At 48.8% G+C, this 26780-nt stretch overlaps 1 protein-coding gene across 1 annotated transcript in view; it reads right to left on the minus strand.

Annotated features, from left to right (window-relative positions):
- Ppil2 (peptidylprolyl isomerase like 2) overlaps positions 1–26780 on the minus strand; it is a 32172-nt gene that overhangs the window by 1534 nt on the left and 3858 nt on the right. Inside the window, exons 3-20 of the mRNA XM_040751131.1 lie at positions 25873–25918; positions 23018–23080; positions 21661–21712; positions 15358–15409; positions 12443–12534; positions 11590–11679; positions 10869–10944; positions 9294–9454; positions 7734–7809; positions 7224–7330; positions 6751–6840; positions 6405–6438; positions 5722–5839; positions 2207–2263; positions 1509–1581; positions 1360–1422; positions 1075–1211; positions 647–767 (exon numbers count right to left, since the gene is read on the minus strand). Coding sequence (XP_040607065.1) covers positions 671–767; positions 1075–1211; positions 1360–1422; positions 1509–1581; positions 2207–2263; positions 5722–5839; positions 6405–6438; positions 6751–6840; positions 7224–7330; positions 7734–7809; positions 9294–9454; positions 10869–10944; positions 11590–11679; positions 12443–12534; positions 15358–15409; positions 21661–21712; positions 23018–23080; positions 25873–25918 — 1484 coding nt within the window. The 3' untranslated portion in view covers positions 647–670. The remainder of the gene's footprint in view (positions 1–646; positions 768–1074; positions 1212–1359; positions 1423–1508; positions 1582–2206; positions 2264–5721; positions 5840–6404; positions 6439–6750; positions 6841–7223; positions 7331–7733; positions 7810–9293; positions 9455–10868; positions 10945–11589; positions 11680–12442; positions 12535–15357; positions 15410–21660; positions 21713–23017; positions 23081–25872; positions 25919–26780) is intronic.

Genomic DNA, 26780 nt, shown 5'->3' on the forward strand with positions numbered 1-26780 from the left:
TCTCAAAAACACAAAACAAGGAGTTGGTGACTGTTAGGAGAAAGGAGTCAGCAGGGGGCCACCTCTTCAGTAGCACAAGCTACTGACTCAGCTCACGGAGGTATGGTTGGTGCAGAAAGCAACTGAGAAGATAGGTCATTAAGCATGCGTGTCCCAAGCAGGGGGCAGCGCAAGCGCCTTGTGGAAGTGGTGTCAACAGAAGGAAGTCCTTGGGGTCTCGTCAGAATAGTCTGGGAGTACAAGCAGAGTCTGAGAAGCAATCTCCATCTCCATTTCTCTTTTGAGACACTCTCCCTATGTAGACCAGGTTAGCCTTGAACACTCAACCCTCCTACCTTGGTAGTCTGAATGCTGTGATTATAGCAGCCTCTTGATAATCTGCATTTTTAAGAGAATACACAGGTGGTGGTACTAGAACACATAGCCATCCTGAGGCAGAGACATCTTGGGTGGGGGTAAAGGATACAGCCTTCATCACTAACCCAAGATAGGTCCATTAGCACCCAGATGAGGGGTGAGGAGGCCAGAGGTCCCAGGGGTCAAAACTGGACCCAGCCACAGGCAAGAGGTTTATTGGCTCATAGTCCAAACTGACAAGGGCAGACAGCTCAGACACAGACCCTGAAGCCCACAGCCCTGCCCCTACCAGGATCAATGAGCCAGCCTACGGCTACCAGGAGCTGAAGTCCCCAAAGCCCCGGCTGGGCTTCTTCTTGGCCATGGGGACAGCCGTGCTGGTTGATGGCTCTTCCTCTGCTGCTCGTTTCCTGAGAGACAAAGAAAGCTACTCCAGTTGGCACCAAAGAGCCAGGTGCCCATACTCGAGTCGTCTGAGGAAGCACCATACAGATGGCTTCAGAAGGGCCCTCTCTACAGAGGGCTGCTCCCACAGTCCCAGCCACTAAAGCATCGTTGGCCTGCACTGGGCCCTTGTCTAGATCCCTTAGCTGTAGTGTCCAGTCTGGTTTGTGGTATTCTTACCACCACCTGGTCACCCCCTAGGAGCACTATGAAGAGAGGTCCCAGCTTCCAGAGAGAGATGAGAGATGCCACTCTGATATCAAACACACTCACGTGGCTGCTGGGCTGATGTATTTGCCCACCCCCTGGCGGTACGTCTGGGGGCCCTGGTTCCCAGGCTGGGGCTGGCTCGTCTTGACCTTAGCCTCTGGTTCCACTTGCTGCTGTGTCTTCTTCCGCTCCTGGGCAATCTGGGGATAGCAAGAATGTCTGATCCAGAGCCTTGAGGCGGGGTCTTCTCACTCCTAGCTAGGAGGGAGGGCAGTGTCTGATCCAGAGCTTCAGGGTGTGTTCACCTGCTCCCAACCAACGGCATGACTTGCCCGGCACCTTCCTCACCTGGGCATCAGCCTCCTCATAGGGATCCACAAACACTGTGGTTGCACATATACGAACTTCCTCCTGATGGCGAAAAGGCTCTGTGAACAGGCAGCAGATCCCCCAGCCGGCACCCAGTAGGCAGTGGTCTGTTGTCCCTCGGTACATACCTTAGGACGGTCAGTTTTGGGGTCACTCTCCACATTTTCCATAGCTGTCAGCGTGTCAAAACCTCCAACAACCCTGTAGCAGAGGGACAGAACTGGGTGTCTGTGTACCTTGAGCAGAGCACCATCATGGCAATGTCCAGACATCAGGAGGAGGACTGGCAGACAGTGGAGGGCCTCAGAGCCCAGACTAGTCACCAGGCAGCACAGGATGAGCCAAAGCACAGAAGGGGGCAGCAGACCATACCCAGCCGTTTGCTCACTAAAATCTTACTTGGACAAAATCCGAGTCCTTGTTTCCATACTTGGTTTTCTCCCAGTTTGCTAAGGCAGGGTCTTAGACAATCCAGGCTGGCCAGGAACTAACTGATCCTTTGTACCTAGCTCTCTTCCCCCCATAACTCTAACTGGATCATCAGCACAGACTGGGTGTCCTTTGGGAAAATCTGCTGACCCCCAGACTAGGGACTGAGGAGAAAGGGGAATGTGCTTCAGATACCCAAAAAGGTACCCTGAGAGGAGAGAGGAGCTAGAGCTGCCTGGATCTCCTCTCCTTGGCTCCACAGGCCTGAAGAGCCAACCTTCCCCCACAGAAATACCCACAGTCCTCAGCGGGGACTGTATGAGGATAATCCCCAGGTCTAGGGAAAGACAGTGAAGGCCCACACTGCACTGTGAGCACGCACAGCCTCTGCTCTTACCGTCCGAAGATGGTGTGCTTCTTATCCAGGTAAGCGCAGGAGCGGAATGTGATGAAGCTGGGGAAAGCACATGGAGGTCAGGGGAGCAGCGGGCTGGCCCACCCAGCATGCTCTAGTTGTAACGACTGCTCCTCAGTGGAAGCCATCTGCTCTTTCCCAAGTAAATCCAGACCTCTGGGACCCAGAGCTCCGCTGCCAACATCCCATGAGAGCCAAGCAGGAAATAGTGGAGGCTTGAGCTCACTACCGGACTATTTGCAAGAAGGCCATGTTAGGGGTGAAGTAAACAGGCCATGGATGTGCTGCCTGGAGGGAGCCCTGGACTACAGCTGTGAGTGGGCGACAGCAAAATGCTGGAAGACAACAGACAAAAGGAGGACATACAGCTGGGGGTGGGGACTGACACCTGCAACCCTAGCGCAGGGGGCTGAGTTCCAGGCCAGCCTGAGCTCCACAGTGAGACCTCATCTCTAAATAACATGGAAAGCAGGAAGTGTACGGGATGGGTTGCAGTGCAGGAGGTATGCAGTCCCTACAGAGTGGTAGGTGGACTCGGTCCTACTGTGACCACAGGACACAAGCCTCATCCTGACAGCCCACAGAGACCCCTCAGTGAGCCACAGAGGACTGAATCTGCAACCTGTAATGAAGATGCAGCACCCAACAAGCAAGGGCACTCCTGAGACCACCAGGCAAGTCAAAGAGCCCAACCTATGCACAGTCTAAGCCCTCACACTGGCTGATCTCTTGTTACTGCTGTTGGAACAAGGACTCATTTGGAGGACTGAACTGATCCTATTACCCCCACACCTAGCTCTCTTGAATTTCTAACATAATAAAGGAAGCTAGAAAAAGAATGCAATGAACCTGAAAAACAAAAAGAGGGAAGTAAAAAACAGCAAAAAACAAAACTGCAACGGGAATATTTCAGTTTTAAGTTTTTGAGGAAACTGTAGGGAAATCCTGACAAAGGAAAGCTGTCACGTGTCCTGGAGAAAGGGCTCAGCAAACACAAGTAAGCACAGCTCCTTCAGGGTATAAATTCAGCCCCACAAGAGAAAATTACTCTACATGCACACCTCTCCTATCCATACCAGCAGCAACGGCTCAGTCACATGGCTAAGTGACATTTAAAACCTAGACCCCTGGCAACTCAGCCACCTATCCTAAGACCCAAGCCCTGTGACAAACGTTAGACGACTAAACCACATTTCATCTGGCGAGCAGCAGGACACATGTGCCTACCTCCACCAGCCCAGTGACAATGTGACTGATGTGCACATGGGAAGCTGAAGATGTCTCCTCCTCTGGTAAGGTCAAATATCTACAAAGAAACTTCATTCAAACTGAGGAGAAATGGCTCAGCAATTAAAAGCACTGGCTGCGCCGGGCGGTGGTGGTGCACGCCTTTAATCCCAGCACTCGGGAGGCAGAGGCAGGCGGATCTCTGTGAGTTCGAGGCCAGGCTGGACCGACAGCCTCTAAAACAATGCAGAGAAACCTTGTCTCGTAAAACTAAAAAAAAAAAAAAAAAAAAAAAAAGCACTGGCTGCTCTTCCAGGACGACAGTTCTATTCCCAGTACTTATACTCACAACCACCTCTAACTTCAGTTCCAGGGACCAAGGCCCTCTTCTATCCTCCTCTGGCATCGGGCACAAACTTACATGCAGTGTACGGACATACATGTAGGCAAAACACCCATACACATGAAAAAATGTTGATTTTGTTTTTCTCTGTGTAGCTTTGGAGCCTTTCCTTGAACTCACTCTGTAGACCAGGCTGGCCTAGAACTCAGAGATCCATCTCCTCTGCCTCCCAAATGCTAGGAGAAAAGGCATGTGCCACCACTGGCCAGCTAAAAAATTTTCTTAATTTTTTTTGGTTTGTTTTAAGATTTGATTGTAGGGGCTAGAGAGCGGGCTCAGCAGTTAAAGAGCACGGACTGCTCTTCCGGATTCAATGCCAGCACCCACATGGCAGCTCTGTCTGCATCTCAAGATCCCACACCGTGGTACAGACATACAAGCAGGTAAGACACCAATGCACACACATAAAAAAATTAAAGAGGACTTGACTGTAGCTGTGTGATGGCCCACACCTGCAATCTCAGGGCTCCAAGGCAGAGTTCCTGTACAACCAACCAGGACTACATAATGAAACTTCCCATCAACACAGGTTGGCAGTGGAGGCCCACACCTTTCATCCCAGCACTCAGGAGGCAGAGGCAGGTGGATCCTTGTGATTGAGGCCAGCCTGGTCTACAGAGCGAGTTACAGGACAGCCAGGGCTACACAGTGAAAACCTGTCTTGAAAAAACAAACAACCCTACAAATACTAAAATTCCTTTGGATAAACATTACCCAGGAAGTCAGAAGACCCACATAAAGCAAATGACAAAATTGAGCTGAGAAGCTGGCTTGGCACATGAAAACACCTGCTGAATATGGATACGCCTGGCAGCCTGGATGTGATGACACAGTGAATGAACAGTCCTGACCCACAAAGTTGTCCTCTGTGGTACAAATCCCCTCACATAAGATAAGATGTAGTCAACTGTGATGTTTTTTTTAAATGATAGCCACGTTTATTAAAGATACCTTTCATAATAAGAACTTCAAGAAGATATAGAGCATTTTAAAGATTTTTCTTATTTTATGTGCACTGGTGTTTTGTCTGTGTGAGGGTGTCGGATCCCTGGAACTGGAGTTACAGACAGTTGTGAGCTGCCAGGTGGATGCTGGCAACTGAATCTGGATCTTCTGGAAGAACAGCCAGTGCTCTTAACCACTGAGCTATCTCTCCAACCCTGATGGTGAAAGTTTTTAAACACAGCACCCAGGACACAGAGGCAAGCAGAACCCAGTGAGTTCAAAACCATCCTGGTTCCATAAGAACCAGACTACATAATGAGATACGGTTTCAAAATATTTTTTAAAAAAGAAAATAACAAAACTATACTCATAGATAAAATATACCCTGGATGGAGACAGTTCTCAATAGTAGAACATGCATATAGCATGCACAAACCTTAGGTTCACACCCCAGCACAAAAGAAAAAAAAAAAAACCATATCCAGGAGAATTAAGCCATATCCTTAGATGAAGAATAGAATATAATACACACCTATTCCAAAACACAAGACCAGACATCCAAGAGCCTTACCGCCCACCAGCACACACATTGGGCCTTGATCCAAGCCAGAGTGTTAGACATCAACACCACTACCTGACCATTTGTCCTCAGAATACCTCCTCCCAAAGCACTGGACCAGCAACCTTGCACGGCACCTGGAACCCACACACTCCTGATTTCCCTGTTGTACCCCAAGAGGCCTTTGGGGACCCACTCATGATCACTATCAGCTGACTCCGGCTCCTCTCCTGGAGGGGCCTGTGTTCCACTGGCTGAACACCCCCTTGCTTGGATTTGACTTGGGCCCTGCACAACCTTTAGGGAGAACACCAGGCACTTTGCAAACCATCCTAGCAGCTGAGCAAGAAGAGCTGGACTCACAACTGAGACTTGTTGGTGTTGGGCCCCGAATTGGCCATGCTGAGCACCCCACGGCCTGTATGTGAGAGGTTGGGGCGGAACTCATCTTTGAAAGGCTTGCCCCAGTAGGACTCTCCGCCTGGAACAGAAGAGCAGAGTCAGTGGTCAGCTACAGAGCCTAGTCCAGAAGCAGAAGAGAGCACCCAGGCCCTGAGACACCCTTCTTGATGACCCCTAGATTCCAGTGCCTTCCTCAAGCTGGGACTGCTCACTCACCCTGTGGGCCAGGGGCTATAGGGCCAAAGCTACAAGACATCATTCAAACATATGGGTGGAAGTCTGACTTGGCCCATGCAGCTGAAAGTTTGGGGAAAAGGTTATTATGCCCTGTAGGGGTCATGGGACCACATTATATTATTATGATGGAAGGGCATGGCCAAACCTCCTGTCAATGAGCAGGTGGTTCCTCTGTCTTGTTATGATAAGACCCTGGGCTTAGGAAAGAAGAAATGATCCTCACTGTGGGAAAACTAGGGCATGCCCAGGTGGCCCAGGAGGCCAGACACTGAGATGTAAACCACCCTCCACCCCCAAGTCTGAAAGAGTCCATATCTAGGGCTCTTCAGCAGACCCAGCTTCCCCCAGGCCCTGTAGTACAACCACATACATTACTCCAACAGAACAGGCCTGGCACCAGCACCTACCTGTGCCTGTACCTGTGGGGTCACCACCCTGGATCTGCAAAAAAAAAAAAATTCAGTGAGGTCACTGGCTCTGCTGCTGCCTATCATCCATGCTCACCCTGCCTCCTAACTAGACGGGCTTCCCAATGGCATTTGCCGCAGTGAGGACAGGGACTGCCTCTCTGACCCCAGGTCTTCCTGAGCAAGCACTCAAGGATCCCTGGCACAAGATACACCTTAAGACCCTACCCTGACCACACACAGCCTGAACCAGGTGTCTGGGACAGGGCAGGTACAAGCCCATTTGGTCATGGATGCTGCCCATGTAATCACGCATCTATGGCCAGCACCAACCTGTACCACTCACCACAAAGTTCCTAATGGACCTGTGAAAGATGGTGCCGTCATAATACTGTTTCTTGCAGAGCTTGATGAAGTTTTCACAGGTTTTTGGTGTCTGTAAAATATTCCAATGTTCTATGAGGCACAATGGTCAACAGCACAGTCACAATGACAAGTAGGCCTTTAATCACACCAGGAGCTACTGTTGCAGACCTTGCTTCAATCTGACCTCCAAAATCTAAGCAACAGAGTCCTACAGCCATGTGGCACATGGCAGAGCAGAGGCAGAGCCAGTCCTGTTCCTAGGATTTGCATACACACCCAGCAAGCGGCAGTCAAGGAGGCACGTGCTATGTTGCTTAATCCAGGGAAGGAAGCCACACTGGTTCCCAGCTGGAGTCAGGCATAATTCTTAGAAGTAAACTAACTACAGCCCCACATTTAAGATATGGCTACCCAAATACCCCAGGAACCAACTGGAAACAGCCACATACTCACCAGGTCACAGTGCAGCTCTAGGTTAAGGTCGCCCTTGTTGGTGTGGAGCCTCACATAGCCCTTCTTCTTCACAAACTGGTAGCGCAGTACATCTTCATCAATGACAGCTGCAAACAAGTCCTGAGCTCTGTACTTGCCCTGCACCTGAGGTAGCGCCTCCACTCAGGCCTCATGGCCTGTCACACAAGATCTGCACCAATGAATCTCCTGCAGTCAGGAGCCCCCAACTCTAAGAATGCAGGAGCCACAGGCTAGCGGAGATCATATCAAGGACAATATGATGCCAGAGGCTCTAGGGACCTAAGAGCAGGGCACTTCAAGATAAGGGCCAAGACCTTATGGTCAGAGTGCCTCCTGACTCAACACCAAGCCCACTTTCTATGAAGCACCCCACCAAAACTATTGACCACCAGGAGGCACAATGGGGTTGCTGAGGCAAGTAAGCAGGAAGCCCTGATCACTCCCAATGTAAAGTCTGTCCCAGTGAACACAGGACGTAGAGACAGCTACCTGCTTCGTGCGTGGTCTCAGGTGCCATGGCAGTAGAGGTGAAGGACGCACTGACCTTTCCTGTGGAATAGTGGGCCTGCAAGAAAACCATGTGTGCTGGGCGCTGGTGGGCACGCCTTTAATCCCAGCACGGGACGCAGAGGCAGACGGATCTCTGTGAGTTCCAGGTCAGCCTGGTCTACAAAGGGAGCTCTAGGACAGGCTCCAAAGTTATAAAGAAACCCTGTCTAGGGGGGAATGACGGATGGACAATTAAAGGCTTAGTTGAGGGAATCAGAGCCCACAGCCTCAAACACATTGAAACTAACAATATTAAGTCAAGACAGAAGAACCTCACAGGTGTAGCATTCTCCCAAGACAGGAATCTGAAGGCACTTAGTTTATTTCTAAAGGCTTCTTTTTTGTTTGTTGTTTGTTTTTTTGAGACACAGTTTCTTTGTAGCACTGGCTGTCCTAGAACTCAGAGACATGTCTGCCTCTGTGCACCGCCATATTCAGATTGTGGTGCACACCTTTTATCCCAGCACTCTGGAGGCAGAGGCAGGCAGATCTATGAAAGTTCAAGTTCAAGGCCAGTCTGGTCTACAGAGTGAGTTTCAGAAACAGCCAAGGCTGTTTCGAGTAACAAACAAAATGATTATGTGTACGTGTGTTCTCCTTGTATGTATATATCTTTGTACCACGTATATGCCTGGTGCCCTCAGAGGTCAGAAGAGGGAGTCGGGTCCCCTGAATGGTTGTGTGCCACGTAGATGCTAGGAACCAAACCTGGGCTCTCAATAAGGACAAAAAGTGTTCTTAACCACTGATTCGTATATATTATGGATCAGTTATTACATATTACTAACCTGGTAATATATATTTTTTAAGAGTAAAACACGTGATCTCTTTAATGGGGAGGGAAATATTTTTTTCATTATATAAACAGAAGGAAAAATAAATGAGGACAGTTCAACATAACAGTAATACTAAGAGGTGCAATGCCCATGTTCAAACAGGGAAATTATAGACAATGAACTTCATTTACTTTTCCAAATTTTCCTCAGTAACTCCCTATATGGGAACCCCACCTCTGCCTTTCCCATGGTTGAGGCTTTTTAGGCTTGGCCTCAATGGGAAAAGGCCAGCACCTACCAGCTAAATGTGCTGGAGAAATTCCAGCACCACCGTTGCAGACAGGACCTCAGGCAGACCAGCACCTGCACCCCAGATAAGGCCTAAGCAAGGTCAGAGACCTCAGGAGCCTGGCAGCCCCAGGCCTCCCCCATCTCTGTCCTGAAATGGAGACGCTGCCTCCATGTCAGAGACAAGGCAGCTTGGCACTGAAGCCTGAGTCAAGGCCCACAGCACAAAACAGCCCTGCTTCTGCTGATCCACCGCTGCCCCAGGACCCCAGCCTGTCAAACACTCCTCCACCCCAAGAGTGTATTACTCCCTGCTGATCTGTTTGGAGCTGGGTCACCTCAACAGCCCCGGAGGGTCCCAGCCACCACACCTCCAGGTCATCTCTTCCCCAGCATTTTCCACTGGTCAGAGGCAGAGACAGAGCAACCCACTCACAGCGTTCAGTTGGTCCACCTTCTTCTTCTCAGGTGCCTTCATGGTGGCTGCTAAGATCTCATCTCCTTTGAACTCTTTGTAGAGCTCCTGTAGTGTCTCTCGGGTCTCAGTATTTGTATTTTTCAAGTAATAAGATGGGTCCTGTTTGGCCTTTTCCTCATCTACAAAACAGGGTACGGACACTGAGCAGCCAAGACAGCAGGCAGCCAAGGCCACAGAGGCTCAAGACGAACACAACAGGAATAAGAGCTGGAACCCGCCACATGGCAGAAGCTGTGGGCGGCCTGACTAAGACAGGCTTCTCTGGCCATGGCACAGCCAGAGCTTACTGCCCTGGGGCATCTGGCAGCAGCACTAGTAGGTGCAGCAAGATAGGATGCACACAGAACACAATATCATGGGGCCTGGTCCCAGCCTACAGGGGTCTCCCTCATACAGTCAATGGGAGTCTCGGGATGGTTCAAACTCAAGTGTCGCCGTTCTCTGTATTCACCTGTATACTGCAGCCTTTTCACAATGATGTTTTGCTTTTGTGATTTTGAACGTGCTTCTTTTTCTTTTTTGGGGGGGCAGTGTTTTTTCAAGATAGGGTTTCTCTGTGTAGCCCTGGCTGTCCTGGAACTCACTCTGTAGACCAGGTTGGCCTTGACTCAGAGATTCACCTGTCCCTGACTCCCAAGTGCCCTGCACTGCCCCACTAAAAGTGCTTATTTCAAAGGAAGGAAGAGTCTGGGGTATTTCATATATGAAATGCTTCATCTATGCCGCACATTGCTTGCCAGGCCACCTACTGGGCAGTGGGCATCCCTAGCTGGTCTCTTGCTCTCCTGAGCTCAGCTACTCCTGAGTTGTTCTACCTCCCTGAACCCTGACTGGTCCACAGTGTACATTATGAGGGTCAGAATACTGCTTCCTGCTGAAGGGGCCAATTAAGCTCGGGCCATGAGGGAACTGGGATTGATATGTAAAATAAGATTGTTTCTAATTTTTAAAAAAAATTTATTAAAAAAAAAAGCTCTGGCCATGAGTCTAGCTGGCTCCTTGGTATGGAAGAGCAAATCCAGAAAATTCAGCCACTCGATAGTATGTTATAATGTGATCAATGGCATGGGCCAAACACAGGAAACGAGAGGACCAGGGGCCCACTCTACTGTACCCTAAAGGTCTGATGTCACCCAGAGTCTCACTTGCAGCTCGTCTATCACTGTTCCTGGAAAGAACACAAGCCAACGGAATCCAAAACCCGCAGGGCCACCAGGGCTGAGGAAGGAAAAGAGAGGTGTCCTGGTATTTCCAACACTACAGCCAGCTGCTTCTCTGACCACCTGGAGTCTGACAGGCATGGTGGTGCATGCATTTAGAAGGCAGAAACAGGAGGGACACTGCCAATTTGAGGCCAGCCTTATCCATACAGAAAATTTCAGAATAGCCAGGGCTTCCCAAAATAAAGAAGTCTGAAGCCCAGTTAATGAAAAGCTACTGTGGAGCCCCAGTGTCTGGGCCCCCAGAAGGAAGAGCTCGCCCGAGAATGAAGCTCACCCCCACTCTACTCACCACAGCCTCGGCTGTCCATACCTGGATCTATGACTTTCATGTTGTTCTTCACATGGAAAAAATTGGAAACATTGAACTTGTCCAGATTGGTGGGGTCCTGTGACAAGAGGAGAACACTCAGGAGGAAAGCCAGGCCTGCAGCAAGCACCTGCTGCTGGCGGCAAGGCTTGACAGGTGCCTGCAGGGGAAGAGACTGCAGCTGGGCTGTGAAGCAGGGAAGGAGGCTGTGCCCCGACAAGATGACAAGCAAAGGCGCTGAGTCCAGAGAACAGGCTGCCCAGCAGCTCATCAAGCACGGTGCCCAGCCTCCAGGGCACAAATACCAGCAAGACTTGCTGCAGGTAGCACAGATGCAGACTGGGCAGCCATGGACCAAGTTTCAATCAGAAAGGGACAAGCCAGAGTGCTTTAAATCTGTCCTAGACTAAGCTCCATGGAGCCTTCCCTACTTTTCTGTCAGTTTCACCACTGACCCAAACCGATGCAGACACCTGTACCAGAGGCTGCTCTTGGAGCAGTGGGGTAGAATCTGACAGCAGCCTGTGTCCTGAAGCCTAGGATGGTTGTGGAGCAGATGTAGCCCTGTGACACAGAGCCAGGGTGGTGTGGGGGAGAGGTATGGCACTACAGAACAGTGGGGAGCAGTGGCCAGGGGTGCTGTGGTACAGAAGCCTCATGAGGAAGCTGGAAGGCAGAGGACAGAGCTGAGGGTCAAAGGAGGCAGACACTGTGGAGCACTCACCTGCAGGGTGATGATGTCTTGCCGGGAAAAGGGCTCATCAGTCAATAGGTCCCTCAAGTTCTTGGCTTTGATGTTCAGCTGCTCCACTGCCTAGAGCAGGACAGACTGTCACGATCCCTTCTGGGCATGGCACATAAGTAAGAGGTAATCCAGCACACAAAGAGCCACTCCGGGGTACACAGTCTCAGATGCTCTCACCTTCCTGGCAGAGACTGGCTAAACCAACCCGGCTGCTTCAGGCAAGAAGTCTAACATGGGTTCTTCTGCACCACAGACTGCTCCTTGCAGGAAGACAGCTCCCGTACCTCCCATCAACCTGACACCTCCTCCTCCCTAAGAGCCTGGCCTCCCCATTCTCCCTACACTCCCAGGGTCCTTTCCAGAGTCTGGTCCATGCTGAAGACAGGGAAGACTCCCTGGGATGCAAGGAATCCTTTCTTAGGCTGTACCAACTGCCTGCCTAGGTTTCAGGGTCAAAGGCCACCAGAGTCACCTGGGTTCTCCCCACCCCCCCAAGACAGGGTTTGTCTGTATAATAGTACTGGCTATCCTAGACTCCCTCTGTAGACCAGATTGGCCTCAAACTCACAGAGAGCCGCCTGCCTCTACCTCCTGAGTGCACCACCACCGCCCAGCTGAGGTCACTTGATCTTTATTTTAAACCCTCATAAAGCAGGATGGCTGGCTACCTACCATAAATGATGCCTTGTGCTGAAGGCTATAAAACCCACGAGGACAGGCATGCTCACTGTTCCTGGTTCACCTCCGGCACTCAGCCAGGCTTTTGCACTATCCCCAAAGACATGTGACGGCCCCACATTTGACAGTCGCACTCACTACAATGGGGGACTACCTCATAGGTGTAGACATTGCCGGTTGTCCTGATGGCCACAATATGGGTGTTGTCAGTGAACACGGAGTACAGCACTGGACAGTGGTACTGCCCTAGAAAGAAAGCACACACAGGGACAGCGGCCCTCAAGAGCTGTGATTAAGCAATCGTGATAGTACATATTTATAACCCAGCTACTCCAGAGGCTGAGGAGAACAGAGTACAAGGCCAGCTGGACAACTGAAGAAGTCTCAGGTCTCAGCTGCAGAGAAGGCTCTGTGCTTAAGAGCACTGATGGCTCTTCAAGAGGACCCAGCTTCAACAGGGCAACTCACAGCTGTCTGTAACTCTAAGACCTGACACCCTCACACAGACACACATGCAGCAAAACACCAATGCAGATACAATAAATTACTACGAGAAAGACTACTTTTGCCTCAAAGTGAAATTTAAAAGGGAGGCTCACTGCACTTCCTAGCATGTACTGACACTGCATTCAACCTCAGGTCACGATGGGTGACGCTGGGGACGTGGGGGGGAGGAAGGACTGTTGGTGGTGGCACACACCTTTCGTCCCAGCACTGGGAGGCAGAGGCAGGCGGATCTCTGAGTTTGAGCTTAGCCCGGTCTACAAGAGAAAGTTCCAGGACAGCCAGGGCTACACAGAGAAACTCTGTCAGGGTGGGGGCAGGGAGGAAGAACCAGTAGGGGTTAGAGGAGGGAAGGAGGCAGAACCTTAGGCCAGATACCAAGACTGGGAACTGCAGGGATGTCAGCCATTCAAGCTCCCTTCCCACACTGTTAACAAACGCCTATTCATTGTTACAAGACCCAATCCTTGATTTCCCTTACTCAGAACAGTGTTAGCCTCCCCACTGGCTCAGGTGATCCACCTTCTCTTAAAGCCAAGCCTGACAAGAAGTGGCTTATCTTTCTAGAGACCCTGTTTCCATGGCTTTCTACCTCAGACACACAGTACCCACCAACCCCTTTACCTTTTAATTAGTGTACTACACTTGTGGGTTTTTTTTGTTTGTTTGTTTTTTGGTTTTTTGAAACAGGTTTTCTCTGTGTAGCCCTGGCTGTCCTGGAACTCATAAATTTGCCTGCCTCTGCCTCCTGAGTGCTAGGACCTTGCAACCACACCCAGCTCTGTATTATATTTTTATTCATTAATTTTGTGTTCTGGGGGAGGGGACAGGGATGTACACATGTCACAGTGCAAGTGTGGAGGTCAAAGAAGAAGTCAGTTTTCTCCTTCTGTAAGTCTTGTAGATGGAACTCAGGTTGTCAGGCTTGGCAGCAAGTGCCTCTACCCCCTGAGCACCACGCTGAGAGTGCCAAGTGCAAGCCCTACACCAGCAGGCTGTAAGGATCTGCTGCTGAGAGGCACAGGTGGAAATGTCTCACTAATGCTCTTTTCATGGGTCTGAAATTTCAAATCAAACCAAAATAGAGTTGGCCTAGGTAGTATGAGCCTAAAATCCCAGTACTTGGGAGTATGAGAAGGATCAGGAATTCAAGCCAGCCTCAGCTACAAAGTGAGTGTGCAGCCAATCTGCACTTTACCTAAAAATACTGGAGGGAGGGGCTGACAAGGCCAGTTCATTAGTAGAGGATGGGGGGGGGGCAACAAGGCTAGTTCACCAGTAAAGGACTTGCATAGTGTGTAAAGCCCTCCCTCCCAGCACATCAAAAACATGAGGCCCAGCTTTGAGCTCTAGTCTGGTCTGACTCCCTAGTGTACTGCAGGACTGACCTGCCTCCCATCCCCACCCCTCACGTCTTAAGCCATCTGCCCTTGATCACAGGATCTCAACAGTAATGGACTCCTGCCATGCATGGGACCCTCGAGCACATGTCTGCCTTTGAAGTGCCTGACCCCTCTGCCTAGGGTTCTTTCCATATCCTCAAACAGCTCCCTCTCACCAAGTTCCCTCTCAGATCCCGTCTGCTACCCTCAGTGCTGGCCCCTTCCTTCGTCCACTTCTGTCTAAAACAAAGGATACTGGATGCCCTACTTATCTCCTGCATAGATTCCTCCCCCAGCAACAAAAGAACTTCTCACTCAAGACACACACACACACACACACACACACACACTCACTCGTGCACGCTCACACACCCCCTCACCCCACCTGCTTGTTCTCTGCACATTTCCAAGCAGACACTCCAGGAAGACCTGCTCTGTAACAGACACATATGACTTATGAACCCAGGGCTGCTGTAGATCAGACAATGAAGAAAAAGACGGCTCATTCTCTCTATGCTTGCAACATTTCCATGGAAAACACACACCCAGTGAGCACTGACAGCAACCCCAACTGTGGTACTTACATAAGAGTGAAAGGAGGCCCCTTAGTCAAAACCACCAAGAACCTGCAACAAATTCAGACCCCAGGACAGGGGAAGGGCAGCTGGAACTGAAGCTACGTTATCTAACTGAGCACAAAAGGACTTCGAGCAGGAGGTCCCAGTGGGGCAGAAGTCTGAAGGAGCAGTGAGGATTGACAGTCTGTTCAAGACTAGAAATGCCTCCCAAACATCACAACCACAGTTGGGCTAGGCACCCTGGCCTGAGCAACTTCTACCTACAGCCAAGAACAGACCACGGCCTCAGCCAGGTATGGCCCATGCAGGAGGCCCAACTATGGCACCAGCAGCTCACAACAGCCCAACAGCTTACTTAAACTAACCCTACTTTGAGAAGTCATGTGTCAACTTGGCAATCAAAAGCAAGTGTCAGGAAGGAATGAGTGAAATTTGACTCAGGCAGATCACTTGTGTTGCATGTGTGAGGCCCCAAGTTCAGTCTCCAAACACAAGAGAAGAGAAAGGAATGCTTGATTATAGACAAGGAGCTGGTGAGAGCAGTGAGAGCAGGAGCTTAGGGTTCTACGGACCATTTTAGAGCTAGCTACAAAAGGGACTCTCACCTTCACTGTTCTTTGCAAAGTTCAGCTTGATCAGGGACTTGCCATCAAGTTTCTGGAAGACAATTAACAATAATGAATAAGGGGAGGAAGAACATGAAGGCTACCAAATCAGGAGCACCAGGGACAGAACAGAAAGATCTGTCCAACTGACTCTCTTCAGCTTACACTAGGGGAACTTTCTCTGGGAAGTCTCCAAGACACAGCCAGGACTCCTGAAGGATGCAGAATGGCAAGCCTATATAGTTACATTGATGTCATCTATAAATCCAGGCTGGAAGCAGATCCCCAGATTTATAACCATCAAATCCAACAAACAGAAGGGATAGTCACTTGGCTAATGATGAGACTGTGGAATAACGACTGATGCGTATTTCCACAATGTCTGAACTTTTCTTTTTGGTGCCAGGACCTCATATCTATTAAGCGTGTGCTCTACCACTGAACTCCATATCCAGGCCTTGTCTAAACATCTTTATGGTAAGCACACTTAATGAGTGAGTGCAGGGCCGTTGAGATTGCTTTATACAAGCCTGAAAACCTGAACTCAATCCCTGAAACCCAAAGTGGAGGGAGAACAAACTCCTCAAAGTTGTCCTCTGGCCACATGTGCAGCACTCTAACACCCACATCATATCCTCTCTCTCTAACAATAATAATGCTAATAAATAAAATAAAAACAGAAACAAAAATGCGTAGTACTAAAAATGAGTAGGGAAGCCAGAGAGATTGCTCAACTGGAAAGGTGCTTGTCATTGAGCCTGATATGTTCCGTGCCCAGCAGGACCTACAGAGGAAGTCGAGGACTACTTCCCACAAGTTGTCCCCTGACCTTCACACACATGTGGCAGGCCCACGTGCACATATGCATGTACGTGCATACACAAAATAAATAATACAACAAATAGAGCTAGTGAGAGTACCCACACAGTCTGCTTGTGCTGTGGTACAAATATTTTTCAAAGGAAACAGAACACTGAAGATGGAAAAACTGGTGATGTAGCTCAGTGGCAGAGTGTGTGTTCAGCAGGGTTAAAGACCTAGGTACAGAAGAAAAGGAATGAACACGCCCACAGACTAGGAGTGCTATAACAGAACAAAGGAAATAGCCAGCTTCTCATCATGACCAAAGTCACTGCTATATGTAGTTTGGCAGCTGTAGAGCACGGGCCAACTAACAAGATTTGATACCCCAAAGAGCACCTGTTGCAAAAATAACAAAAAGCACCCGGTGTAACTGAATAACAATGTCCACCAGAACAGAGGCTGAGGTCATGAGGACAACTGTAGACAAGATAGCAGGGGTGCAGCTTGGAGACAGAGGACAGAGAACACTACCAAAACAGAGAAGAGTAGGGCTGCAGCAGGGGAGCCAGTTCAACATCCTTAGTTAGCCACAGCCTTAGGAAGGCAGAGACCAACCAACCCAAGGCACAGGCAGGCAGCAAGACCTCATAATGAGGAAACCAGTAAAGGCTATCCTCCTAGCCCCAGGCCTCAGGAAAAAGCCCCTGGAGCTTCCTGGATGTCAGCAGAAAAAGCTGGCCACACCTTCAAGGGGGAAACACCAAGGAAGGAAAGCAAACTACTTTGGGAGGTGAGACCCAAGCTTCCATCCCAAGCAGCTCCCGAAAAAGCACACAGGCTCTGGAAGCAGTCTAAGAACCCTGTGTATAGCACAGTCCCCCCTTCCTCAAGAACAGGGAAGAAATGAGCTGACAACATATGCATCTACACTGGAAAGAATCCCTGGAGAGCCGGGCGTTGGTGGCGCACGCCTTTAATCCCAGCACTCGGGAGGCAGAGGCAGGTGGATCTCTGTGAGTTCGAGGCCAGCCTGGTCTACAGAGCGAGCTCCAGGACAGCCTCCAAAACAATACAGAGAAACCCTGTCTTGAAAAAAAAAAAAAAAAAAAAAAGAATCCCTGGACCCCACAACACACCCAGACTGTCACCAGGCAAAAGACTGTGGCTACCTTCCTGCCACTCAATAGGTTGAAATTTTATATATGTGGATTTGGGGGTGGGGGAAATGCTAGAAAACAGAAGCCAAGGCCTTCTACAAGCTAGGTAAGTGCCCTATTACTGAACTGCAACCCCCAATCCAGGGGTTCTTCTTGCCAAGGAACTCCTGTCCCAGGCTGCCAAGTGGAGGAGCAACATAATCTGCTCTAACAGGACAGGCGGGGTCACCAGAGGAAACACATTGTAAGTTCCCTAGACGTAGGCTGAAAATGCTTCCCCACACTTTACAAGCCCCAGAAACCTTACTTCAAACAGGGCTTTCAAGAAGGTAACCAAGTTAAGGTGGGGTACTCTGGCAACAGTGGTGGGATGGGCCTAGCCTCAGATCCTGAGCCTGGACTAACTACCAGATTCCACTGGTCCTCATTGCTGATCAGGATAGCACCAACTTCTAAGTCCCCAAGACGTCACAATGCTTGCTGCTGAGTGCTGAGATCTGTCCCTACTGCCCTAAGGACAGGACTCAGACCCAACACCTTAAACATCCTGCTGCCCCCTTTCCTCTGCCTTCAGCCTGGTGCAAGGGCACATAGCACAAATGTATGATCCCGGCAGATCTCCCCAGGGCCACCAGGCTCCTTAGAGCGCCTTCCTAACAAAACCAGAGCTCTCCTCAATACAGGCCGGGTCATGACCCTGCCTGGGCTTCCAACCCACCATAGCTGTCCAGGGCCAGCAAAGTTCTCCAATGTGGCATCTAAATGCCATCTTGTCTCATCCTCAGGACTGAGCATGACAGCAGCCCCTCAAAGATTGCTCAGCCCTCCCACCCTCCCTGTTCCCCCTCGCCATCTCCCTGTGTGTCATTTCAGTGACTCACACCTGACCTGTCTGCTCCATCCCCATGCTGGGCCTGCCACATACAAAGTTGATGTCTTCTTCACAGGGACAACCGAACGGATGGAGAACTAGGCCCACAGAAGACGTGGACATAAACCTTTGAGACGCAAAGGGTCAAAAGGACCAGAGGATGATTAAAATGTGTGAATAAGTCAGGCTGGAGAATGAGCTACAATCTTAATCAGAAATACTGGTCCTGGGTGGCACAGAAGTCACAATATTGAGCCTGTGTGCAGGTCACACAAGAAGTGACTTATTTGATAAAAAAAATGACTTGTTTTTGCTTTTTCGAGACAGGGTTTCTCTGTAGCCTTGGCTGTCCTAGAACTCACTCTGTAGACCAGACTGGCATCAAACTCACAGAGATCTACCTACCTCTGCTTCTCAAGTACTAGAATTAAAGGCATGCATAACTTTCTTTTTGCCCATTAAAAAAAAAAAAACCTACCAGGTGATAGTGGCACACGCCTTTAATCCAACGTTCAGGAAGCAGAGGAAGGCAAATCTCTGAGTTCAAGGCCAGCCTGATCTACAGAGTTAAGTTCCAGGACAGTCAGGGTCACACAGAGAAACCCTGTCTCAAAAAACAAAACAAAAAATCTCTGATGATACCCAGAATTGTCAAGGACATGGGGAAAAAGCATTGTCTTCTTCACAGTGTGGCTAAAAACTTCAAATGTATAATAATTTTGAAGGCAGTTGGCTAGTAGCTATGGAAATTGATAATGGACCTTTTTTGACTCTGAAGTCCTAGAATAATCCTGTATGCTCAGGAAAATGTGCATGGGACCATTACTGCACTTCTGCTGCTACTGGCAAATGACAGAGGATTCAGTACCGGCTCAGCCACAAAGATAGACACAAAGCCGGGCATTGGTGGCGAACGCCTTTAATCCCAGCACTCAGGAGGCAGAGGCAGGTGGATCTCTGTGAGTTCAAAGCCAGCCTGTTCTACAGAGCAAGCTCCAGGACAGGCTCCACAAAGCAATACAGAGAAACCCTGTCTCAGAAAAAAAAAAAAAAGACAGACACAAGACCAAAGATGGCTCAGTGGTAAGTAAAGTCACTTGCTACCAAGCCTGACACCTTGAGTTATATCCCTAGGACCCACATGGTGGGAGGAAAGAACTGACACCCACAAGCTGTCCTGACCCTGTGCCGTGCCATGTGAACTCACACAGATATCCTACATACTTACACATACACTAACACATAAGTAAGTGTAAAAAGCCATTCTTTCTAAAGAACAGACAGAGTCTCACAGAAAAGGCTGTGCTTTCTGTACTGACACCCATGAGACTCACCAGCACCTTGCAAAGCACACAAAGCAAGATACAGACAAGTCACCCACTCTGATCAAACAAGAGAAAACATAGGACAGCCAAGCATGGAGGCTAAGGCAGGACTGTTGTGAGTAAGAAGACAGCCTGGGCTACAGAATAAGACCCTGTCTCAAGCAAACAAAGACATATACAATAGTGTACACTCACAAGAGATTAATACCAAGACTCCACAAATATTCCAGTCTCAAAATGATGTAGCATTTGAAAATCAAAACAACTCTGAGATACCATCTTACTCCTGTCAGAATGGCTAAAATCAAAAACACCAATGACAATTTATGCTGGGCAAGATGTGGAGAAAGGGGAACACTCCTCCACTGCTGGTGGGAGTGCCAATTCGTACAGCCTCTTTGGAAATCAGTATGGAGATTCCTCAGGAAAATGGAAATCAGCCTACCACAAGACCCAGAAATTCCACTCTTAGGCATATACCCAAAAAATGCACATTCATACAACAAGGACATCTGTTACACTGTGTTCATAGCAGCACTATTTATAATAGCCAGAACCTGGAAGCAACCTAGATGCCCCTCATCTGAAGAGTGGATAAAGAAAATGTGGTACATTTACACAATAGAATACCACTCAGTGGAAAAAAACAATGGAATCTTGAAATTTGAAAGCAAATGGATGGCACTAGAAGAAACCATACTGAGTGAGGTAACCCAGTCACAAAAAGACAAACATGGTATGTACTCACTCATATATGAATTTTAGACAGGGATCAGGGGAATGTCAGCCTACAATCCCACTGCCAGAGAGACAGGGAAACAGGAAAGACGCTAAAAGAGATATGCATGGTACCCTAGAGAAGGGGAATGAAGCAAGATCTGAGCAGATTGGGAGCATGGGGGGAGGGGAGAGGGAGCCAGGATAAAGAGAGGGGGAGAAGGGAAGGAGAGGACATTGGGGACCAGGAAGGTTGAGTCAGGGGAAGAATAGAGGAGAACAGGACGAGAGATACCATAATAGAGGGAGTCATTATAGGCTTGAGGAGAGATTTGGCACTAGTGAGATTTCCAGAGATATACAAGGATGACACCAACTGGCAAACTAAGAAATAGTGGAGAGACTACCTACCGTAAATGCCCCTCCCTGATAATGAGTTCAACTACTTCCTTATACGCCATCCTAGAATCTTCAACAAATGACTGATGGGAGCAGAGGCAGACACCCACAGCTAAACACTCAACTGAACTCCTGGAACCCAGTGACAGAAGAGGGAGGACTGATGAGTAAGGGGGTCAAGACTGGGCTTGTTTAACCCATAGAAACTGCTGACCTGAACAAGGGGGAGCTCTTGGACCCCAGACTGATGGCTGAGAGGCCAGCATGGGACTGATCTAGATTCCCCTGAATGTGGGTGTCAGTGAGGAGGCCTCGGCCATCTATAGGGCCTTGGGTAGTAGATCAGTATATATCCCTGGCACACAAATGGACTTTGCATGCCCATTCCACAATGAGGGATGATCTCTCAGCTTGGACTCTTGGGGAAGGGTCTAGGCCCTGCCCTGAACGACATGACAGACTCTGGATATCCCTCATGGAGGGCCTTACTCTCCTTGAGGAACAGAGTGGGAAATGGGTGGGGTCCTGGGGGGGCTGGTGGGGGTTCATGAGAGGAAGGGAGGGAGAGGGAGCTGGGATTGACATGTGAAGCAGCCTTGTTTTTAATTTAAATAAAATATCTAAAAAATAGATGTAGCATTTGAATGGAACCTATGTGTGCCCTCTCAACAATTTTAAACCACCTCTAGACTGCTTGCTACCTATTACAATATAAATGCTACACAAATAATTATTATCTGATACTTTTTAGGAAATAATGACAAGAGAAAGTATGCAGATATTTAGTACAGATACAATTTTTCCACAAATGTTCTTTTTGAGCATGATTGATTGAATCCAAGAACACAGAATCTGCAAATACAGAGGGCCAGCTGTACATGCACATGTGTGGACACAGAGGCAACACTTCTGGAAAGTGAAGGACTGTCATTCTAGGCCCTGTGAGCAGTTCTCCACTGAGGACATGTGGGAGGACAAAGCAAAAGCAGGGCACAGCTCCATGGCAATAAGCACCTGCATGGCCACCTACCTCTCCGTTGCTGGGATTGGTCCCATACTTCTTAAGCCATGGAACAATGTTCCTGATGGGAAAGAACAAACAGAGTCACTAGGGGGCTAGAGAGATGGCTCAGCAGTCAGGAGCACATGGTGCTCTTGCAGAGGACCCAAGCTCCCAGCACCCACATGACATGCCAGTAACAATTCTCTGTAACTCCAGTTCCAGAGAATCCAATGTCTGCTCCCGGCTCCCACAGGCACTGGCCAATCAACAACAGACAGGTAAGGAGCTGGGCATTAAAACATGGGGCTAGGAGGACTCAGCTCCATCCTGGCAATGGCAACAGCACTGCCAGCCAATACTGCCTGCTAGAGGTCACAGAGCACTTTCTGCCACGTCCCTCAACACCTGGCCGTCCTTCCCAATTCCCTAAAAGTGACAGGAGATGTCCTTCTGTATTCTGTGAATATATGTTTCTCTTATTGGTTGATGAATAATGCTGTTTTGGCCAATGGACAGGCAGGATTTAGCCAGGTGGGAAATCCAAACAGGGATAGAGAAAGGTTGTAGGCAGAGCCAGGGAAACACCATGTAGCTGCCGAGGAACAGGAGTCCCAGGCATCATCAGTAAGCCAATGGACATGTGGAGATACACAGATTAATAAAAATAGTTTAATAATTAAAAGAGAGCTAGCCAATAAGAAGCCTGAACCATTGACCAAACAGTTTATAATTAATATAAGCTTCTGTGTGTTTATTTGGGACTAAAAAGCTGTGGGACCAGACAGGACAGAAACTCTGGCTACACAAAGAGGCTCACCTAGACCTCATGAAGATTCTAGGGACAAGATTTTGGTGACCCTGTCCCTGCTTAGAGCCACAAACTCAACATCTCTTTCTTTGGTAGGTATCAACAATCACACAGTACTTGTTAAATCAAAATTAAAGGCAGTGCTGGAAGACAGCTTACTGGATAAAGTACTTCTATGTAAACACAAAAACCTGAAATTTGGATCCCAAAAACCCATATAAAAGGCAGACAAGGCAGCGCACATCTGTAACTTTAGTAGGGTTTAAAGTACTCAGACAGGCAGACTGTGGGGGCTTGCTGGTCAGGCAGTCTAGCTGAGACAGCAAGTCCCAAGTTCAGTGACAAGGTCCTGTCTCAAAAACATAAGGTGGAGAACAGAGAAAGACCCCTGAGGTCAGCCTCTGGCCCCCACATACACATGCACCTGCACACAATCACACATACACACTACCACATACCCGGACACACACACACACACAGAGACACAGACACAGACACACACAGACACACACAGACACACACACACACACACACACACACGTATAAAGAAACTTAAAAATTCAAGAGGAGACTCACAGCAAGTCAAAGACGACGCCTTCCGGGGTGCAGACCGGGTAGACAAATGGCTGCAGAGAGAGACTGAAAAGGACAGATGTCTGGTCAGCTTGTGGGCACACTAAGCATGCTACAGTTCCTATAACCTTCCCAACAGTTCCAAGTATGTCCTGCCACTGGTCCATGGCACCACTAGGGATGAGGCATCATCCCAAAAGGTGCCTCAGCACTTGGTGCAGAAGCAGCTAGGCTTCTTCAAGCCCACGTCATACTATGTAAGGGTTCTGTTGTCAGATTCAAGTCAAAAAGAGGTCCCCAGTGATGGCCTTGAGAAAGCAAGACTAAGATCCCCTCTCCAGTTCCTCACACAGCAGGCAGACCAAGCTTTCATCCCAAGAGCCACCCTCCCCCATCCCAAGCTTTGACAAGGCCACTTTGGTAGGGTGCCTGCACCACTCTGATGTGTGCTGGGAACATGACTGAGTAAAAGCTGACTGAATCCTTGGAATCTCTGAAGCAATGGGTGAAAGGTCGGCAACAGCCTCAAGTACCATAACCACTTCCCACATGAGGTGTCCTCCTGGTGAACAGCCCAGGCTGCCGCTTTCCCTTCTTTCTCGTGATGGTCTCAGCCTTTAAATCTAGCACAAGGGAGGCACCCGATCTGCTTGAGAAGCAGGCCAGCCTGTCTACACAGTGAATTTCAGGTCCGCCAGAAACCAGAACAGTATATAGACCCTATCTAAGAAACAAAAAAAGAGCAGGGTGGTGGTGGCACACACCTTTAATTCCAGCACATGGGAGGCAGAGGCAGGAGGATCTCTGTGAGTTATAGGCCATTGTGGTCTACAAAGTCAACCAGGACAGCCGGGGAAACCTTGTCTCAAAACAAAAAACAAAAAACAATAAAAACTCCTTTGATTCTAACTAGCCAGTAAGTGGCCGGAGCAGAAGCAGCAACAGAGCCAGTTCCACAGACTCTGGTAGAAAGCTTACTCCCCAGCACATCCTCAGGGGCTATGTTCTCCACCACAACCCACTGAGGCTAAAGGCGACGAGTAGAGTCAGAGGCCTCCAAAGATGCTAGAACGAAGAGAGGAAGCTCTCTCAAAGACCGATGTAACCCAGACAACATTCATTCCAACAAGGTTGATGACGGAGCCAGTAATGACAGAGAATGCCCAGGGACATCTTATTTGTTCACCCTCCCTGAACAGGTGCTACCTAGCTCCCATTACCACTGCACGGTGCTTCCTGAGGGAGGCCTGCTTCTGGAAAAAACAACTATCTCCAGGCCTTTCTGCACTTGATCTGTCCCTCTACTTCCTGTGCTGCAGTTCCCTCCCTTTCTCACTGCACTGTGACACGTGGCTGAAGGCTCCACCTGGGTGGGTCACCTGACCTTCAGAATTAACACTTGGAGGAAAGGACACCAACCTTACCAGAGTTCCCTACCCTTATAGTATCCCCCCCTTCCCACCTTACCCTCAGAGAGACAGTATGTGTGTGGGAACAGACCTTGGCCATAGACCCACTTCCCCATCAGCCTGGGCACAGGCAGCTGTGAGACAATGTTTACTGAAAACAATCCAGTGCCCTAAGAAAAGTTTACCGGAGCTATAAGTTCCAGATAAGGGCTTGCTCACTGAAACACCCTGACTTTGATCTTTCCAATGGCTAGCTGCCTCTTCCTGCCCCCTGCTGCTACTACCGATTCTGGTGTCAGGGATATAACCACCAGCCAGGAGGAGGTAGGTAGGTAGGGTGTGTGTGTGTGTGTGTGTGTGTGTGTGTGTGTGTGTGTGTGTGTGTGTGTGTGTGTGTGTGTGTGTGTGTGTCAGAAGCTTTTCTGGAGGGAAGCATTTTCTTGGGAAGTTCTCTTGAGCCTTCTTGGGGAGCATAAAGTTTTCTTAACACAACCGACTGGTCTCTGTGTTATCAATTCCAACACCCTCGCCACAATCTCAGATACATGCTGCGCAGCAGGTGCGGCATATGTGGAGACAGCTGGGTCCTAGACATGCTTTCACAGCAGGCCCTCCATCCAGATACCAATATGCCCCAAAGCAATACTTGATGACTCTTCATCTGGGCTACCCTCCCCTTCCCACCAGTACCTGAGACCCCAGAGAAGGAAGGGGCCTACCAGAATCATCACTATTGCTGATGCCACGATGACTTACAATCTGGAACAAGAATATATAGGCAAGTCCAGAGTGAGACCACTGAGGCCACAACTCAGCAGTGCTACTTTCCAGATGTGACACCAGGGAATATTCTATCCTCCTAGGCACTTGTCCTCTCAGACATAAAATAAGCTTAGCCGGGCAGTGGTGGTGCACGCCTTTAATCCCAGCACTTGGGAGGCAGAGGCAGGCGGATCTCTGTGAGTTCGAGACCAGCCTGGTCTACAAGAGCTAGTTCCAGGACAGCCTCCAAAGCAATACAGAGAAACCCTGTCTCGAAAAAAGCCAAAAATAAATAAAATAAGTTTAGCAACAGGTCTACTCAAACTCAGAAGAATGAAGCTTAAAAGCAAAACTGGTAAACACAGACACAATAACCAGAAAATACCCATGCACTGTCCTAATGGCCCACTCTCCCAGCTCAAGTTATCTTGAAAGGCACAGAGAAAACCCTGAATGTATGTCAAAAGGTCAAGTTCACACAGATGGTACTTGTTGAGCATCCCTAAACTTAAAATTCCCCCATAGAAGGCCTTACCCTTCCTATGGAGCAGAAGAGGGATGGGATGGGGGTCGGTGGAGGCATGGGAGAATGGGAGAGGGAACTGGGATTGATACATAAAATAAGATTATTTAAGTTAAAAAAATGAAGAAAAAAAAAAGAAAACAGAACCCTTTCAAAGGTCTTACCTACAGTGATCAAAAGGTAAGCGGCGAAAACTTGTCTGTGTGATATCTGTTTAAATAAAAACCAGAAAACTTATTTAGAAAATATTTCATCTAGTGTACCTACCATTAAAACTACATTACCATGGATTAAATTTTTTGTTGCTGTTGTTTCAAGAGAGAAGAGTATATTATGTATTTCTGGAGATGAAACTCAAGACCTTATATGCCATGTGCTAGGTGTAGCACTGAGCTACACCTCCAGGCCCCTGACAGAATCTTTTAGTGCTGGGAAGTGGTGGCGCACACCTTTAGTCCCAGCACTCAGGAGGCAGAGGTAGGCAGATCTCTGTGAGTTTGAGGGCAGCCTGGTTTACAAAACAAGTTTCAGGACAGCCTGGATTATACAGAGAAACCCTGTCTCAAAACAAAAACAAAACAGAAAAAAAAGAAAGAAAAACTATTTTGGTGGGGACCTAGAAAGATGGCTTCACAGTTAAGAACACATACCACTCCTGTAGGAGTTCAGTTCCCAACACCCACATCAAGTGGCTCACAACCGCCTATAATCACCAGAAAACCTAGCTCCTCTGGCCTTTGAGGGCAGACACACACTCACCTAATTAAAAATGGCTAGAGAGACGGTTTAGTGGCTAAGAGTATACTTCACTGGAGGTAGAAACAGAAGGAACTTACTAACAAGTCAGCCTAGGCAATCAGTAAGCTCCAGGTTCTGTCTCAACAAGAGATGGGCTGAGCAGTGGTGTTAATTCCAGCAGCTGGAAGCAGAGGCAGGTGGATTTTTATGAGTTCAAGTCCAGCTTGATCTACATAGTGAGTACCAGGGCAGCCAAGGCCACATGGAAACCTTGTCTCAAAGAAACAAAAACAAAAACAACAAACAAAAAAGCCCACCCACACTCATACACAAA

The sequence above is a fragment of the Mesocricetus auratus genome, unplaced genomic scaffold, assembly GCF_017639785.1.
Source record: "Mesocricetus auratus isolate SY011 unplaced genomic scaffold, BCM_Maur_2.0 Super-Scaffold_100008, whole genome shotgun sequence".
Classification (NCBI taxonomy): Eukaryota; Metazoa; Chordata; class Mammalia; order Rodentia; family Cricetidae; genus Mesocricetus; species Mesocricetus auratus.